This window comes from Neodiprion fabricii, chromosome 7, assembly GCF_021155785.1.
Source record: "Neodiprion fabricii isolate iyNeoFabr1 chromosome 7, iyNeoFabr1.1, whole genome shotgun sequence".
NCBI lineage: Eukaryota > Metazoa > Arthropoda > Insecta > Hymenoptera > Diprionidae > Neodiprion > Neodiprion fabricii.
Window position 1 is genome coordinate 16,694,470 of NC_060245.1, and position 17,243 is coordinate 16,711,712.

Consider the following 17,243-nt stretch of genomic DNA (forward strand, 5'->3'; position numbering starts at 1 on the left):
TCAAAACATTATTATGATAAACGAATAAATTCATTAAATTTGGCAAAAGTAGATTTAGCGTTTCTTTTAAAAGAGCCGAAGAAAGGAAAATTTACCGATCAATATACAAGACCATACGAAGTAGAAGAAATATTAGAAAAACGTAATGTTAAAATTCAAGCTGGCAATAAAATCAAAATAGTTCACATGGACAGATTGAAAATTTCAAAGGGATAATTGATCGTTACAGTTGCTTATAATTAAGTAAGGATCGTTGCATTTAAGCAGGCCATTCTGTTTAATTATATTAGTTTTGAAATAGACCTAAGATCCTGATAGAACAATTGCAGAATTTAAACCAGCCAAATATGTATGCTTTGTTCTAGAATGAAGATACCACCTGTACCCCCGCCCACTGAAGTTAGGTTCGTCGTAAATCCAGCGATAGATGACTTGACGATGAAAATCAGTGGGGATACACGGGAAAAAATTGTTGAAACTCGCTATCCAGTCGGTCCATTGGAAGGATCTCTAATTGTCGAGTTAGTCCAGGAAGAAGTATTAATATCACGAACATATAATGTGATATTTTACTTCGAAATCGACGCTACAGACGTAGTCAATTTATTTGTAACCAATAGAGAATCCGAAAATTCGCTTGTCATGATTCATTGCGCAAATGACTTAATTTGCACAAGAATCATTACTGACTGGAGTGTATATAAAACACATCACGTACTCGGAAACAATGAAACCATAACTAGAATCCCAATCAATTCTGACGTCGATGTCGAACGATGAAAGTATATGTACTAGTATTTAACACCTGTTTAAAATCGTCATTTGAAAACAGTAATTTACTTCTCTTCTCGAATTGAAAATGAAACACTTTGTTCGAGAAAAGGGGAAAAATGAGTCAAATCACTCTACTTGTGATTCTCTTATGGATTGCCGCCGTAACTTGGGCCGTGAAGGGTTATGACTGTGGAGGAACTTCAAGAAATACGTCAACTATTGACACTGCTGGCATCGGGAAATGCGATGTACCAGAAAGGGACCCTATCCCTTTTGAAACTGACGTTCAGTTACTTGAATTAGCAGAATTTCATCGCGAAGACGTCATACAATGTAGAATTGAAATTGATAGAGTCGTTTATCATTGCGGAATGCATTCGCACAATTCAGTGGTCAGGGAAAGGCGACATGCTTACATACATGAAGTAAACAGAGAAGGATGTATGGGACTCTACAACTATGGCATCATAAGACTGGGAAATGACGTCGTCGTCTCAGGACTACTCCAGAATGTGACGGATATCAGGGATGCAATCTTCGCTGGAGAAATAAATGATACTGGAGTTTGCGTTGGCGCCAGCTATGATCACGGTTACGGCCAATGGGACGACGTGGTTGTACAAGGATAGTAAGAATAACTATACTATATGTAATACACATATATAGTAAGATAAATATGAATCATTGCCGAAGGATGGGACTAGATGTACAGTGCCTAACGCAAATTGTTTTGGAAATGTTGGATCATAGGTTTTTTGAGTAAATTCACCAATGTATGACTGTAAGTTGGACCGTTACGACGCTCTTTACACTGGATCAACATTGAAAATTAAAGAACCCCAAGAAGATGGCTTTCCACCAGACACTTACACCTACTCCAGTGAAACAACCACCTTTGCTCTAATGAAAACAACAGAATTGAAAATTTGTGGATATAGAATTATTCGTACAGAACATCCTAAACTTTTTATCGTCGAAACAGAACCTGCGGACCCAATCAAAGAACAGGACAAGGTTGCTGCTGAAAACGTCGGCATCCTTTCATCCATGAATACTAAAATCGTTTACTTAGAAAAAGACCTCAGCAATCAGATGACCAAAATGTATAAATCGTATAAAACGTCGGACAATCGTCGCAACGCCTCAAAAACAGAATCTTAGGTCATACATCAAACATTAAATCAAGGGATCCTGACAAATGTGCCTCGGCTCAGCGTAGCTTAACAAATGATTTTGACAATGCCTCCATTTTAACTTGTGAGAAAAATGGCATAAGAGAATATGGAAAGAAATAGTTCATATTTCTAAAAACATTGACATTGCGTGCAACAAACGTACTGACGTAAACAAACTCAGCCACCTATATTCTGACATTTTGCAGAATTAAAATTACTCGCTCTTAACACGTCGAACGACTAGGACTCCGTTTTGTTTTCTCGAGGTTCGTCTTAGCCAATCACAACGCCGAGATCTATACTCTCGATACTCGATTAAAATCGCAGCTCCAAAAAAGAAGACACTTCCTCACATAATGGCGAATTAACAACATCCAGTCCAAAGATTGTCGCAAAATTTTTGTAAGTTAATGTCAATCCAAACGTATCAATGTTTTTTCAATCAATCAATCTATGAGCTTAGTTATTAATTTTATAATTTTTTTTATCGTTATTTACAACCCTTTATTACAACATATAATTTAATATCAAGAATAGGACCAGCTTATTTCGCTGTCTGAAAAACAAACCCAGTATAAAGAAGAAGTTATACTCTACTATTTTTTTAATTTTTTAATTTTTTCATTTCTGTAGCCTGAAGATGGACGGCCGTGCCCGGCAGAAACGTCGTAATAAATAAATAAATATTCAACCACTGACTATCTCCGACATTTATACGTAAGAAGATTTGGAGAGCTATCGTGACCGAGTAATGTTCCCGATTGAGAAACCGGCTGTCCTGAATGCAGTTGCAGACGTGCAGCTGGTCATTCTATTTTTGATTGAAAAATATCATTATCTGGACTACCGGACAAGAATTCATGACATAAAATCGACCGATCAACGTCACGTAAACTCTGGAACCGATTCAAGCTGTTTGGGACCGCTAGTTCTGGAGTCCCGGGCATCATCTACTTCACCATACAATTAATCAACACAGTGATTAATGTCGGAATTCATGGATACACTCTGCACTCCAAAAAAACTAACAAATTAGAATTCACGAAATATCTTGTCTTTTTCCTGATTGGTCCCACCTTCTGGAACCAATCAAGGGGCTTTTCCGGTTAATATATTTCCATCAATCAAAAATTATAAAATGTATTTCATTTTTCTGATTGGTTTCCGCCTTCTGAAATAGTGGGGAACCAATCAGAGGTTTCTTCCCGTTAGTTTCCAAATGCTAGGAGAGAACCCCGTTCGACGTATTTCACTTTGGAACTTCGGGTCTTACGTTCTACACTTCTCTACTTCAGTTTTTGAGATCAAAGAGGACATTTCAAGTTTTGGGCTTGCATACTACATTTCAATTCGTTCAGTTTTGCTCGACCATTTTAATTGTATAAAATCTCTCGGCCTTGTTCAAACCCTTATTGGTATATCTCAAAATTGCAATTAAATAAATTGCTTAATTTCACTTTTTGTAATTGTTCATATAAGCATTATATTCTTCATTTTTTTGTGCTACCCTAAATTTGGCCTTACTAAAATTTATACACTTACAATACACCTTATAAAATAACAAATAAAAACAATCTTCAACTGCCCGCTGAGCACGCACAGCCGCCGACAGCCCGAATTAGAAAAAAACTTAGAAAGATAAGTGACATTCTGTTCAAATTCATCGTTGAACTCAGTTAACCGTCCAAAGTATCGCCCTCTTTCCGGTAAATTTATGTCATCGAGTTGTGGTTTTCGTTCAATTAATATGATAAAAGACGTTTATAAACCTCTTATGTCTTTCAAAAGAATAAGGTTGCTGCGTCAACCAACATTATTGTAAAAACAGTCTTGTTTCAGACGTTAAACGAGAAAAACATATCTTGCATTAAAGCATTTTCACAACATTTTATTCACGCTCTTGATTTCTTTTGACTTGATAATTAAACTCGCGGATCCATATTTATTTTCCGTAACGTCAAAGTACGTTACAATATTTTATATAACCATTCATCGACTGAACGGGAGTCTATCACCAATTTAGTGTTACAGCCCTCCTCTGAAAAGAAAAATTGATTTCGATGTGTGATTTTTTTTTTATCACTTCTCGAAAACTACGTTCAAGTTCGATACGATTAGAAAAAAAATATTGATACGTGTTTGATTTCAAAATTTGTTGCATAAACAATTCGTAAACTCAACGGGTCCTTTCTTCGTCAAAGTTTGGAAAGTTTCAAGTTGGAACTGCTACAATCTGCTTTTAAAATTTCCAACTATCGTTCGAATACCTAAGAATCTAGAGAAAGACCATGCGGATTGCTAATTTAATCACTCGAAATATATTGTCATGAAGTTTCTTCTTTGTTCGAAAAAAAAAAAAAAAAAAATGAACAAACGAATAAAAAAACACAGATATCGAGATCTCTGAAACAAAATTTAGAAAAGTTACTTCCGGAACAGTAATAAATTGTTGGTCGAACATCCGACATTAAAAGACTTGTCAACTTGGTGAACGGCGAAGCCACCAACTGCGCTTGAGACCATTCGTACTTCTTCTACGGTAAGTTATCATTTACGCGCATTCTTCGAATTAGTAGAACCACTGCTCGTGACTGAGATTCAAGAATATTTGCGTGCTTATTTTCCTCTTTATTGTACGGATATTCAACTTTGTCGTTACACGAAGTCTTGTCTCAAGCATTTATCAAAAGAAGACCGATACAAACTCTAACCATAAGTCCAAGAGTGATAGTAAGTTCCGAAACGTACGTGAATCTTTTGTGCTACTGCAATCTCGAGATAATTATATAATTGGTAGGTCACGTCAGAAGTTAATCAAAATATCAGGTAATTTTTGATGAAATGAAAGTTTTTTTCAATCGATCGAAGTATTTTTTAAATCGCCGTCACCGAATTTTTTCCATAGGTTCGCTTTATTGTATACGGTTTTACTTTCTATTTATAACTTCGCTGATCTCCACTGAGTACTTTAACGTACTTAAGAGGGAAAAAGCTTATGGACGACGTAAAGAAAGGAAAATCGGTGCTTCTAGAAGGTAATTCAATAGTCAATAGATTAACTGCCAAATACTGATTAAATGGAATCATTACTCATGCTGTTAATGCGTAGCTTATGTGTATCCGTATCTGTTTCTTTATTCAAACAGGAACTCACCTGTTGACAAATTCGGAAAAGACTTATTATGATGTAAAAAGATCCAAATTTACCGAGTTGAATATAACACGTAACAAAGGGTGGGTACGATGAAAAACTACTTTTTCTACTCTATCGGTGTCTAAATTAGTTTTTTTGGATTCCCGATCCGCGTCAAGATTTTCGACGGACGGAATGTAAGCTGCAAATACCCAGATTCTTCTTGCTTCGCACCATTGCCACAGATCTCTAGATAATTTGTTCAGTTTCGGATATTGTATACCTCCCGTTCTATTAACGTACGATATTGCTGTCGATTATCTATCCTGAGTAAGATTTCGCAATCGCGTTGGTCTGTGGCACAACATTTTAAAACAAAAAGAGCTGCAACCAGTTCCAGCTGGTTAATGTGTAGCTTTTGTTCAAACTCTGTCCGGAAACTGTGAGCGTTTTCTTGATTGCAATGACCGCCCCAACCTGTCAACGAAGCCTCTGAAAAGATTTCATTCCGAAATTTATAGCGGGTTGTAGGTTTCCTCGCATGAGGGATGACCTCTCGCGACCATTGCTATTCTCTACGAGAAGCGTTACTAATAGACATCTCTCTGTCATAGTTTTGGTCGTGTAGAATCAATGTCAAGAATTTTTCGCGTTTCAAATGCTTACAGTATAGGCTTCCGTATTGTACACCTGGGAACGTGGCGACCAACATAGTATGCCGTCTAAATATATCGTAGACATTAAACCCTGTTCTCTCAATTTGTTCATAACTGGCTTTATGAAAGGGAGACACGTAAATTGGTAAGTATTGTTCTGTACTAATGCAAATCGCAAAAGTTTTCGACTTGCAGTTTCTACAGGAACAAGAAAATACGCATCCTTTAAATCAATGTTGCACGCGAAAGCATTCTGTGTAATCAGAACAGCTTCTCAGATCCTCTAGTTTGAAATGTGAAGTTTCAATAAACTGGTTTAGGAGTTTGAGATTTAAGATAAATCGATCCCTCATCCGGTGTACATCGTACAACTGCCCCGATATCCAGTCACTTTTTAATTGCAATTTCGAGGTCTCTAATTTCTGTTTTCCAGAAAACTCTGATTGAACGATTCCTTGGCTCGACAATTGGACCGGTTTGGGGTATCTTATAACCTTTTTATGTATTCCAGAACGAATTTATCTGTGGCGATCTTTTTCCACTCCGTTAAGACATTTTTTTAGACGCTCCGCTGAACAGCTTACCTCTGTATTAACTAATTCTTCGCTCCTCGGTGTGACTGGCCTCCGTTCTGGTTGTAGAAATTGTTCTGTGTCGGATAGTGGGTGTATTTTCCCCTGGGGAAAGTGGGCTTTTTGTACTGGCCCCTCTTGTGGTTCTGATATGAGATCCCCTACCTTGGAAAAGAGTCTCACTAGTTTAAAGACTACGACGCACCCTGGACAGCGGTCCTTGATGTGGTCCTCGAGGTTGTGGGTGTTAAAGGTTGTAGTTTCAACTCCTTCCCCATCTTCTCCATAAATTTTGCTATTTTTATTATCTCACCCATGCTGTCAACATAGAGGAGTGTGATAGGCCTGGTTTTAGTAAGTAATTCCTTCGTCTGCTAGGACGAAATGTGAGCAATACAGGTCTTTCTGGCTATCGCGATCTGGAAATTAAGTTGAACGATCAACTTTCCTGCATCTGCGAGGTTTTGTAACAGACTTAGTCCGTCCACTGGCTTCACGTCATCGTTAATGATCATCGTGATCGCTTCGCCTAGGGCCGACATTACAGACCAAGCCCAGTTTTGTTCCTGAGTAAAGAGCGAATTTGTCTTCGACCGAGCCTCATTCGGAATTACTGCAATTTCTAGGTTTAGTTCTGGAGCTTCAAGGTACAAATTCCATTTTCTAGGATATTTGTCGAGGTTTTCTTCTTTCGTTTCTTTAAGTAGTCCTGAAAAAAGCCAATCTGACCGTAATGATTTTGGTCTGCTAAGACTATATAAAGAAGCAAAATTTTTGGAAAAGCCCTGGTAGCAACTTCCATACATACCGCTAATTATTCTGTTTGCCTCTCGCGGCAATTCTCTTCGTCCGACTCGAGAACGTCTTTATATCTAAGATGGAAAGGACAGAGAAATATTTATTGTTCTTTTATTTTCTCTCTCTTCCTTTTTTAAATTACTGATGGTTATTGCCTCCGACATACAAAATATATCAGTCTGTACACAGGGAAGAGATTCATTCATCCGAGATCACGCCGTCGATGTTTCTCTGATTGTGAGCACTGATTTAGCTTACCTGAATGGCGAGATTTTCTTTCATCTCTACACCTTGATGCGTTTCTGACCCTCGATTGGTCTCTGTTTCTTGATTCGTTCTTGTTTTCCGATGCGTATCTTGTCTGAAGCTCTTTCTCTAACCTTTTTATTTTACGTCACAGTTCTGACGATGATTCTCTTTCGTGAGAACGTTTCTTTGACTTTCCCATGTTGAGAAACTCACTCTGCTACTGTGGCGTATTTTTTACAATTTTTTACACCAGCCGATACTTTGTGATAAAGCAAACACTGAATATTCACTTTCACGTGCGACTCGCCCTCGCACAAAAAACGCATAAAATACGATAAGATGGCGGACATCGGGAGAGGGCCGCTCACCGTTATTTTTTCTCAGTTATTTTGAGAATATGTGATTCAAATTATCGGAAAGTAGCGGTACTACTATTGTAATCTCGATGAACGAGACTCAAAATATAATAATATAGTAGGCTTGTGGTGAATAAACTGTCTTACATACACGGCCAATATATCCTGGTGAGTCATGGATGAAAAAAGTGTACGTTCCGACCACATTATCCGTTTTCTTAACGTTTCGAAACATCACATCACTTTCAAACCAAGATATCGCGAATCGGGATGTGGACAACGGAATTATTGCATTCAGCTAGCGACACAAGAAATTGCGTGTCTTTTGTTAGTTGTACTGGTGAACAGTAACCGTTCGGTCGACATGTTCACGACTCGGGGATCCGCAGTCATTTTTCTTCCGTTGATTCTGTGTTCGATCCGAATCAGTGTTTACGGCCATAGACAAGCGTTGCAGAGATTTTTCACATCTGACGAAACTAAAAAACTTCTAAACTCTTCTGACAGTGTGAAATACTCGAATAATATTTCTGTTCAAGATGTGCCATTGTCATTGCGTGAGGATAAGATTAACAAATTCACAGTCTCGATCTGCTGCCCTTTGGGAACGGCTCGATACCAAGAGAGTTGCATAGAAGATCCGACCAACATCTCTTTGCCCAGAATCAGAGACTTCGTCGAAGATAACCATAATGAAACGAATGAGTCATGGCTGAATTATCGTACAATCGAAAAAGATCCATGCATCTTTACGTGGATGAAGTCTTCGGTGCAAAAGAATTATCATCTGCTGCGAAATGGATCGCTACGTACGGCAGACTTTGCCGAAGGATCGCTCTGGGACTTGGATCATTATTGTATTTATCGTGAGCCAGGATGGACTGAATATTCGGTTAAAGTGTGTTACCCGTGGATAGCTGAAAATCCTTGGGACATGTTGTTCTTGGTGCTTTCCACTATCGTCATGCTGATAATCCTCATCGCTTACAGCATCGTACCAGAGTTGCGGAATCTTAATGGAAAGATAATTCGCTGTTACATCGCTACCTACATTGTCACCTACATCGGTTCGTTCGTGATATTCAGTACAACTGAAAAAGACAGATACGCCGATTTGTTTAACCTATTTGGTAATATGACAACTTTGAAATGGATATTTTTTTTACTCGTCATTCATAAAATCGGATATATCTCATGCTGCCCCATAACATCCCCTAAGATTTAGTTTTCCATTTTAGTAACACTGACGCGTTACTGCGCGGGCTCTTGCGCGCTATGGCTAAACATGATGAGTTACAACATTTGGAAAACATTCCGGTGAGTTGTGGATGCGAATGACTCAATAGTGATCTGTGTGATTGGGCTGCGTAATCCTGAACTGAGATACTATATATGGGTTTCAGGAAGATACGATCGGTCAGTCATGACACGCGGGAACGTGAAGCAAGAAGGTTTTTTTGTTACGCCGTTTACGCTTGGGTCACACCAGCCATTGCCATTGGGACTCTTACAATCATTCAAAGATGTGTCCCAGCCTTTCGAAGCGACACAGCAAGTAGGTTTATGAGACTGAAGACGTTGAGGTTCGCAAACAATTTTTAAAGAACCAATTACGCAGTTCTGCTACCAAAAAAAGTGCACCGGTTTATCATAGTGTTTCTTATAGTTCTTTACTCACTTAAACCGGGAACAATACTGCGAAATCCCATCACGACAGGTTTTTTTTCTTGAACTCGTGTTTGTGGTTTCATTCAGAGTGAAACTTTCGTTTAACTCGAAGTCAGGTATCCTATTCTTGATTCGAAAAATCCTGTGCAAAAGTGATTTTTTCCTCCCATTTAACATATATTAGAGTGAGACTCAAGAATAAATATAAACAGGGAAAGAGGAAATTGAAACCGTAAGCGTGTTTGTAGGAGTATAAAAGAGACGAGAGCAAGGTTTCATAGGGAAAAAGAATGAACGCGCATTGTTACGTAAATTTCATGAAATTTCATTTTATTGTTTGTTTAATTTTATAAGAAATATTGTTCCATTCATTGTGATGAAATTTTAGTTTTGTCCTTATTGTTATGCTTTATTTATGCAAACATTTTGTATTTGGCAAAAATACCGTACGTGATGGAGGGAAATAGAAGGTATCTTTTGATTCAGTTCACTCGAAAACATAATGTTCAGCAAAAACATCATATGCAGTAGAAACAAAATATTTTCTACAGACCTGTGTCACTATAGATGGAATCCACAATATGTCGGGAGATTAATTCTGCACATTTAACACAGGGTATGAAATTGTAAAGTGGAGCTGCTCACTAGGTGTCACAGTTCTTTTCACCTGCAACGCCTACCGGTACACCTCAACTGCGCTCTCGATCAGACGTCAAAAAAAAGACACCAAGCAACTGGTCGATGGTCTGAATAGACACCGAGATAATGCCGAGCAATGGTGAGTTGAGGTGGAAAATGAAATGCACGTCATTCTAAAGAATGGAGGACAGAAATATTGGCTGCAAGCTTCATCTCCAGAGTAGGGAAGAGTCGTCATTCTCTCCAACGTTCTGTTTCAGGTTCAACCTGCATCTGAAACTATTTGTGATAATGGGAGGTCACATAATCGTTTGGGTGATTTGGCTCTTCTGGCGCACACCAGCGATGACTCATATAATGTCGCTTTTGGAATTCGTGCAGAGCATTCTCTTATTCTACATATTTCTATGGAAAGATAATATCAAGAGATCATTACGTGAGCAATTGGGTACTGCGTATTTAAGAATAAGGCATCGCTTCAAGACACCTGAGTTCCAATCGCAAATTTGAGACGTTACGGTGCCTACGGGTTTCTATATCCCAGGCGATATAGATCACGATAGAATCAAGTGGCGTAATTGGGTGATTTCGAGCCTTGGATTGGTCGGTTATAGCTACGGTATCGTTCTACAAACACTTGCGACCCGCACCAACGTGAGCAGTAAGACTAAATTTTTTGGCTACCGCAACTGTCAAGTTTCCAACTCCGCTTACTCTTGTTTATAACGTCTAGATACTACTTCATAAATGAAGTAATTGCACGAGTCGAATGTTGACCAACTTGATCGGCTTAGTTGTTACTAAACATCGGTGATAGGAGCAAATTATTGGCTTCGTCCTTGACCGAAAGATGATACCCTTACATCACTATAAATAGGTTGCATTACCTACAATTATTTTGCAAATCTTCTAAGACTGATTTTTGATTCCACAAAATACTTGACGGTAAAAAAGGTAATCGTGTATTATATCTAGTCAAATGCTAAACTTGAATATTTAGTCAACGTATTAAGGGAGCTTTCCAGTGTGACAGCCCGAAAAATCGCTGTTTTTCGCGATTTTTTTTTTTAAAGAAAAAATAATCTAATCGGTCTGGTTTTTTTTTGTATATTAATTGAGTATTGAAGAATACAAAATAATTTTTTAAAGATCGATTTATTTATTAATTAATATCTATAAAAATGATGAAACAATTGTTGCAGAAAATGCACTTGGATGTGGTGTCCACGTTGGGGGTCACAATTTTGATCTGAAACAAAAAACACAAAAAGATTATTGATAGGTATATAATTGGCTTTCGTGCTATGGAGGCTTTTTTTTTTTTTTTTTTTTTTTTTTTTGCAAAAATGGCGCCGGTTTGAACAAAAAGTGTCGATTTTAGCATTTTTTTTGGCAGATTTTTTGCGCAATATAATAGGAAGATGTCAAAAAAAAAAAAAAGCTTCCATAGCACGATAAACAATGACGTTAAGAATATTGTGTAAAAAATTCAACTCGATAGCTTTAAAACTCTGTGCGAATTTTAAAAAATTTTTGAAAAATCGTGTTTTTGGAATTGGTTTTTTGATTTTTTTCAAATTTCACCGGTCACCAAAAAAATCTAAAAAAAATTCAGAGGATTTTTTGGGTCGGTGTAAACATCATGTTAACAAATGATTAAAATCGAAGAGGATGAGTTACGCGGGCGTCTAATTTGTCGTGGAATGCCCCGTATACTGTAGCACTCGAAAGTGTATTGACAATATGAAATTCATCATTTTTATTATTTGTCTTTATTTTAACTTTATTTTTTACGAAATGAGAGTTAATTTTATAAAATGATGTAGAACATTGAACTTCTTTAATTAAAAATTTTTATTGATTTTCGTATTTTATATTTGTTTGTAACAATTACTATCGTTGTCAAAATATTTTTGAACGCTGCTGTACGGACTGTACGTCGTGCAGAGAAATCGTAATCAATAATGGGTATAACCTCTCTATAATAACCTCTACAGCTTTGTGATGTATGTACAGTAGGGTGTTCCAAAAAAAAAAAAAAATTCTTTTTTTCATACTCCCATGAAAATTTTATTACAGCATCTCTAATAGTATATCTCATCTAAATAAAAGCTTTTAATATTGATATTTAAAGGTGCCTATTTTGTTTTTTCCACTTTCCATTTAAATATGTAACACATAAAGAAAACCGGAATAATGTTGAATTTTTTTTCCCGTAAACAGCTTCACTTATAAACGATATAAATACAGATTCTCATTGGAAATTTCACGCTCTATAAAAAAGGCTGAGGTAAAATTTTCCTAACTCTAACCGATTATGAGATATTCGCCCATAAACATTGAGTCATATGCGAATATCTCTTAATCGGTTAGAGTTGGGAAAATTCTCTATCAGTACTTTTTTATAAAGCGTGAAATTTTCTATAAGAATTTGTATACAGATAGTTTATTAGTCAAGCCGTTTAAAAGAACAAAATTCTAAAATTTTCTAATTTCCTTTCCCCGTTATTTAAGTGGAAAATGGAAAAAAATAAAATAAGCACCTCTAAATATCAATATCAAGACCTCATATTTCGATGAGATATACCATAAGAGATGCTCTGCGAACTTTTGATGTGCTTTTGAAAAAAAAAAAATTCTTTTGGCGCACCCTAATGTACAACCTTCATCAATTTACTTAAATGATAAATTAGAATTTTGAAACCGTTACTTGTGACGAATTTTTATATTTTGTGTAACCGAAGATCTCATTTGCCGATTGACTGATGTTCAATGCGCGAAGTTTTTCATGTCACTCAGTCGCTGATCTTCCAGTGCTATTTACGATCATCCACTCATCTGGATAAGGATTACAAGATATGTCGTTATCGACCCAATTACCTGAAAAACAACAAGGAAACGGTGTATCAATTCCAAAGTGTGCAAAATATTTTTACTAATTTTACGGTCGGTCAAGTCAAACCTTGTACTTACGCTTTGAACAAACGTGTAATCCATGTAAAAGAAACCGCAGGCGTCAAATTTGACGGGATTCTGAGACGTCTGTACTGCGAATTTGTCGACCTTGGCACAAAGACAGACTGATTAAAGAAACGGATAGAACAAATGATCCTGAAATATGTAGATCACAACAATGCTGAATGGTTGTAATCTAGCATAATGAACACTAACTTAATTCGAGAACGCAGAATGTTATCAATTGCACAACAGTTACAGACGTTTAGTAAAAATACAAGCAGAATTGTAAAAGAATTTGAAAGATTTCAGGGATTCCAAAAGATTTCGAACAATTTTAAAAGATTTTAACAGATTGCGAAAGACTTCATGGGATTTCATAGAATTCTTTTTAAAAGAAAATTTCAGAGATTTCAACCGATTTTAAAGATTTCAACAAGTTTCAAAAGATTGCAAGAGATATCACGTGATTTCAGAAGACTTCAAAAGATTCCAGGAATTTCAGAGAGTTCAAAGGATTTCAAAAGATTTTATAGGATTACAAAGGATTTTTAGAAAGGAAAATTACAGAGATTTTAATAGAATTCAATAGATTTCAAAGATTTCAGAAGATCCAGAGAAGTATCGAAACGCATTGAGGAATACAGAAAAATTGATTTCCTGATTGAGCAAGGTCCCTAGTTGTATTTACACAAAGGGCAGTAGTAGCACAATAAGGCCGATCTGGAAACAAATCCCAACATTACCGACATAGTTCGGCAGCAAAACTTTATCTCCGTGCGGGGAATAACCGGGGAAAGTTTTGCGACCGGGCTGTGTCGGTGATGTAGGGACTTGTGTCCAGAACCGGTCCTATTATGTCACAGGAAATTTCACACACCTCGGTCTGAAGTTCTGCGTCATTAATATTTGCTGTTGAAAATTCACAAAGAATTTCTCTAGTCCGTTGAGCCTGAAAATAGGAATTGGACATTTCAATGTAGGTCGTATCAAGTCTTTCAATCAAAATATAATTCGTAACGCGACATATAATTTTTTTTTCCTTTGGAAGTCGACGAACAGATCATGAATTACCTCATTGCTGGTACTACAGCATAAGTGACAAATCATCCAAATATGTGACGTGAAAATGGCCACCCACAAGGTGGATGTAGTTATTTCAAAAGTTTTGTATCGTGTCGAATTGTGCCATGTATAAGCACTATAAATGGTGTATAATAATCCTGTAATCATGACGAACGATATTCCCATAAACATCAAATTTTGTAGTCCGAAAGTGTCGTTAATCTGTTTTGCAAGTTTGCAGAGTTCCCAGTGAGCTTTTCTGTAAATATTTGATTAGTAACAAGGCCTCTAAGTCAAAGATGTTTATATTGCGACATGAAACTTCTGTAGTTCATGTTTAGGATCAACAGATAATTACTTGAAACACCTCAATTACTCTATAAATTTACGCCTTTCCTAAGAACGGAAAAAGAGTTTTTAGAACACCGATTGAACAAAATATGTAGTTAGGTTGCCATTCACCGGATTTTTCGTAAAAAGTAATACTGTTTGGTCGTCATGCTCTGAAGTGGCTTTCTTTCCCTTCCATTCCTTGGTGTGGTATTAACATTAACTCGAACAGCAATCGACAGGCTTTCATTAGAGGACAAGGTGGCAGTCTGTCTTGCCAATTTGAGTAGACTGTCGTTCAAGCTTCGAAATTTTTCTCTGACACACCTGAAAAACAGAAGAAAAAAAAACACACTTCATACACTCAAAATTGTACGTCCATTGGACATAAGCTTTTCTTCGGAGTAGTCTGATGCGATAACTATACCTACTCTATCGATACGCAGAAGATGAGGTCCAATAAAATGATAATGAGTATTGGTTGATGTACAGCCGCGAAAATACAGAAATCCCATATATTTAACGGCCCCTGAAACCTGTCTGGGTTCATGGCCTGGTCCGAAATGCTCACTATGGACACGATTAAGACACCGATGATCGATCGGATATTTATACGAGTGTGTAATTTTTTATAATTGTTTTCAATTCCAAGAGTAGATTGAAACAGATCTTCTAAGGCAGTCATCTCTTGCAAACACCCTCTACACGACTACACGAATATGTATAGATAAGTAATAATTATTCACATAAACAAATTAAATTTGTCTCTTAAGTTTCGATAAAAGATTGCATGTCAAAGGCAACGGTAATTTATAAACACAAATGAAAGAACAACGAAAATCAATTAAGCCAAAATGCAAACTTTGGTGGAAAGTAAAACGAAAGTTAGATAAAAATATTTATCACCTTTTTTCGGATCCATACTAACAGTGGTGTACTCACTACGATGCAGGAACTTATCCACATAAGTGTCTTATACATCATGATAGACATTGGGGATATGTTTCCGTAATCTAGCTTTTGTAGCGCGTCAGCCATACCTATGTAAGTGATGATTAGCCTCATCGTATTAGCAATAACAGTATGTAATTGCATAGCAAAATGCATGAAGGCAGTGTGATTCGGTTGTCGAAAAATGCCCAATCCCAAGAACCAGTTTAAATAAACCAATGGCTTGATAGCTTCCCGTAAAGTTTTTGGCTCTGAGAAGAACGTCCGCATCTTTTAACGACGATATTCTGCTGGTACCGAATTGGATTATTTTACCGCTGGTTCAAACCGACTTAATTCCTACACTTGAAAACAATCTACTGTTGCCACGACTGGTTGGCCGTCACGTATTTATCAGTTACAGTTACAACTACTTTCTAAAATAAACATTACTACGCAATCACCATAATGGAGAGATGAATATTTTATCGCCTTTGTGTTTGATGGCAACCATCCATAGGTACGTAGCTTGATGTATATAATGGTAATGAAATGCCCATTTTTTTTCTTGGCTGCTGTCGTAAAATTTCTAAGCATATCTAATCACCTATGCCCGTCAGAGAGGAAGAGAAAAAAGCTGGTATAGCTATTAACTGATTAAATGGGTGAAGTTTGTACTTAGATAACACTAGGGAATGATATCTCGTATTACGAATTTTTAAAAAGCACAAATGTCTTTTTAATTATTCAAAGAACTTAAAAAAACCTAGTAACTTTTCTCTCCGCGTGCCAATTCAATTAATATCGGGGACTCATGATAGATTCTTTACGACTGGACAGTCAAATTAATACCTGAAAAGAAGAACCAATTCTCAAATTAACAGTTATACTTGAAACAGGGAAAGTTTAAAATTAGATATTTTGCACACCTAATTGGTACACTGGTTCTCGTTCGATATGATTACATTCCACCTCAAATTAGTCTTTGTTTTTCTACGAATTAAAGACAGCTCTAAAATACGAAGAATGGCAGAATTGCGGATACTGAGAGGGCAGCTCGTGTCTTTTTTTTACTCTTTGAAACGTGGCACAATCTAGTGAAAAGTAGCGCTGCTACTACCAATGTAATCATCTTGAATGAGACGCTCATACAATTCCAATCCAGCTACACTTGCAGGTGAGTTCGTTTGATTTTTAATTATAGACGATTCCTACGAGAGAAGCCTGACCTAAATCTGAGGAGAGGAGTTTCTGGCTTCGTTAATTATGAATTCTAAATCTAACCATCAAAATTAAAAATAGTGGATCCAAATAGGTCAAATAATTTTTTTAAATTTATTGAATATAACAGAACAAAACTTTTACTTTAAAATTATTGAAATAGTTGAATATGAGTGTGGAATCCAATGATCGACATTCAATTCAGGGTATTTGAGATTATTGAAATGAATCTTTATGACTAAAAAATCAAGGACACGATTTTGCTACACGATTTTTTGAGTCAATCCTTACAATTACTTACAAAATTTATTACTTACAAATTACATGAAATTTTGTCCGCCATGCTAGGTCCACCGTTGTGGATTGTCAAATTTGACACTCGAGGAATTCAAGGTATTTAACTCACCCTACATATCTATACATATAACAAGATTCCGTGTGCGATATCTTGAAGTGAAAACAATCCACATCTCATTATTATCGCAAAACGGTTGCTGCGGTAAAACACATTTTTTCCTCACATGCGAAAGTCGATATATATATACAATTATACATATATACAGAGGATAGGTTCTTGTTACCTTATCGCGCTTATTTCTGGGGTTATCAAAAATAGAGACGTGAAAAGAAAATTCTCTCTACTCTGCACATGCGCATTCGCAGACTCACTCTACCGTCATAGAAACGGGTACTTCGTGTATGAAGAGAACGCATGAAAAAAC

At 36.7% G+C, this 17,243-nt stretch overlaps 2 protein-coding genes across 2 annotated transcripts; one reads left to right on the top strand and one right to left on the bottom strand.

The window, feature by feature from the left end:
- Positions 1–8,077: 8,077 nt before the first annotated feature.
- Positions 8,078–10,530, top strand: LOC124187056 (G-protein coupled receptor Mth2-like). Its single transcript, XM_046579303.1, has 5 exons — positions 8,078–8,843; positions 8,952–9,030; positions 9,117–9,268; positions 9,997–10,159; positions 10,281–10,530. Exons 1-5 carry the CDS (start codon positions 8,078–8,080, stop codon positions 10,528–10,530), a joined length of 1,410 nt encoding a protein of 469 aa, XP_046435259.1.
- Positions 10,531–12,013: 1,483 nt separating this feature from the next.
- Positions 12,014–15,645, bottom strand: LOC124185991 (gustatory receptor for sugar taste 43a-like). Its single transcript, XM_046577278.1, has 7 exons — positions 15,277–15,645; positions 14,802–15,079; positions 14,503–14,697; positions 14,050–14,299; positions 13,856–13,927; positions 12,994–13,083; positions 12,014–12,900 (listed from the first exon to the last, which is right to left on the bottom strand). The coding sequence occupies exons 1-7, from the start codon at positions 15,589–15,591 to the stop codon at positions 12,847–12,849; spliced, it is 1,254 nt and encodes a 417-aa protein (XP_046433234.1). The 5' UTR covers positions 15,592–15,645; the 3' UTR covers positions 12,014–12,846.
- Positions 15,646–17,243: the final 1,598 nt, after the last annotated feature.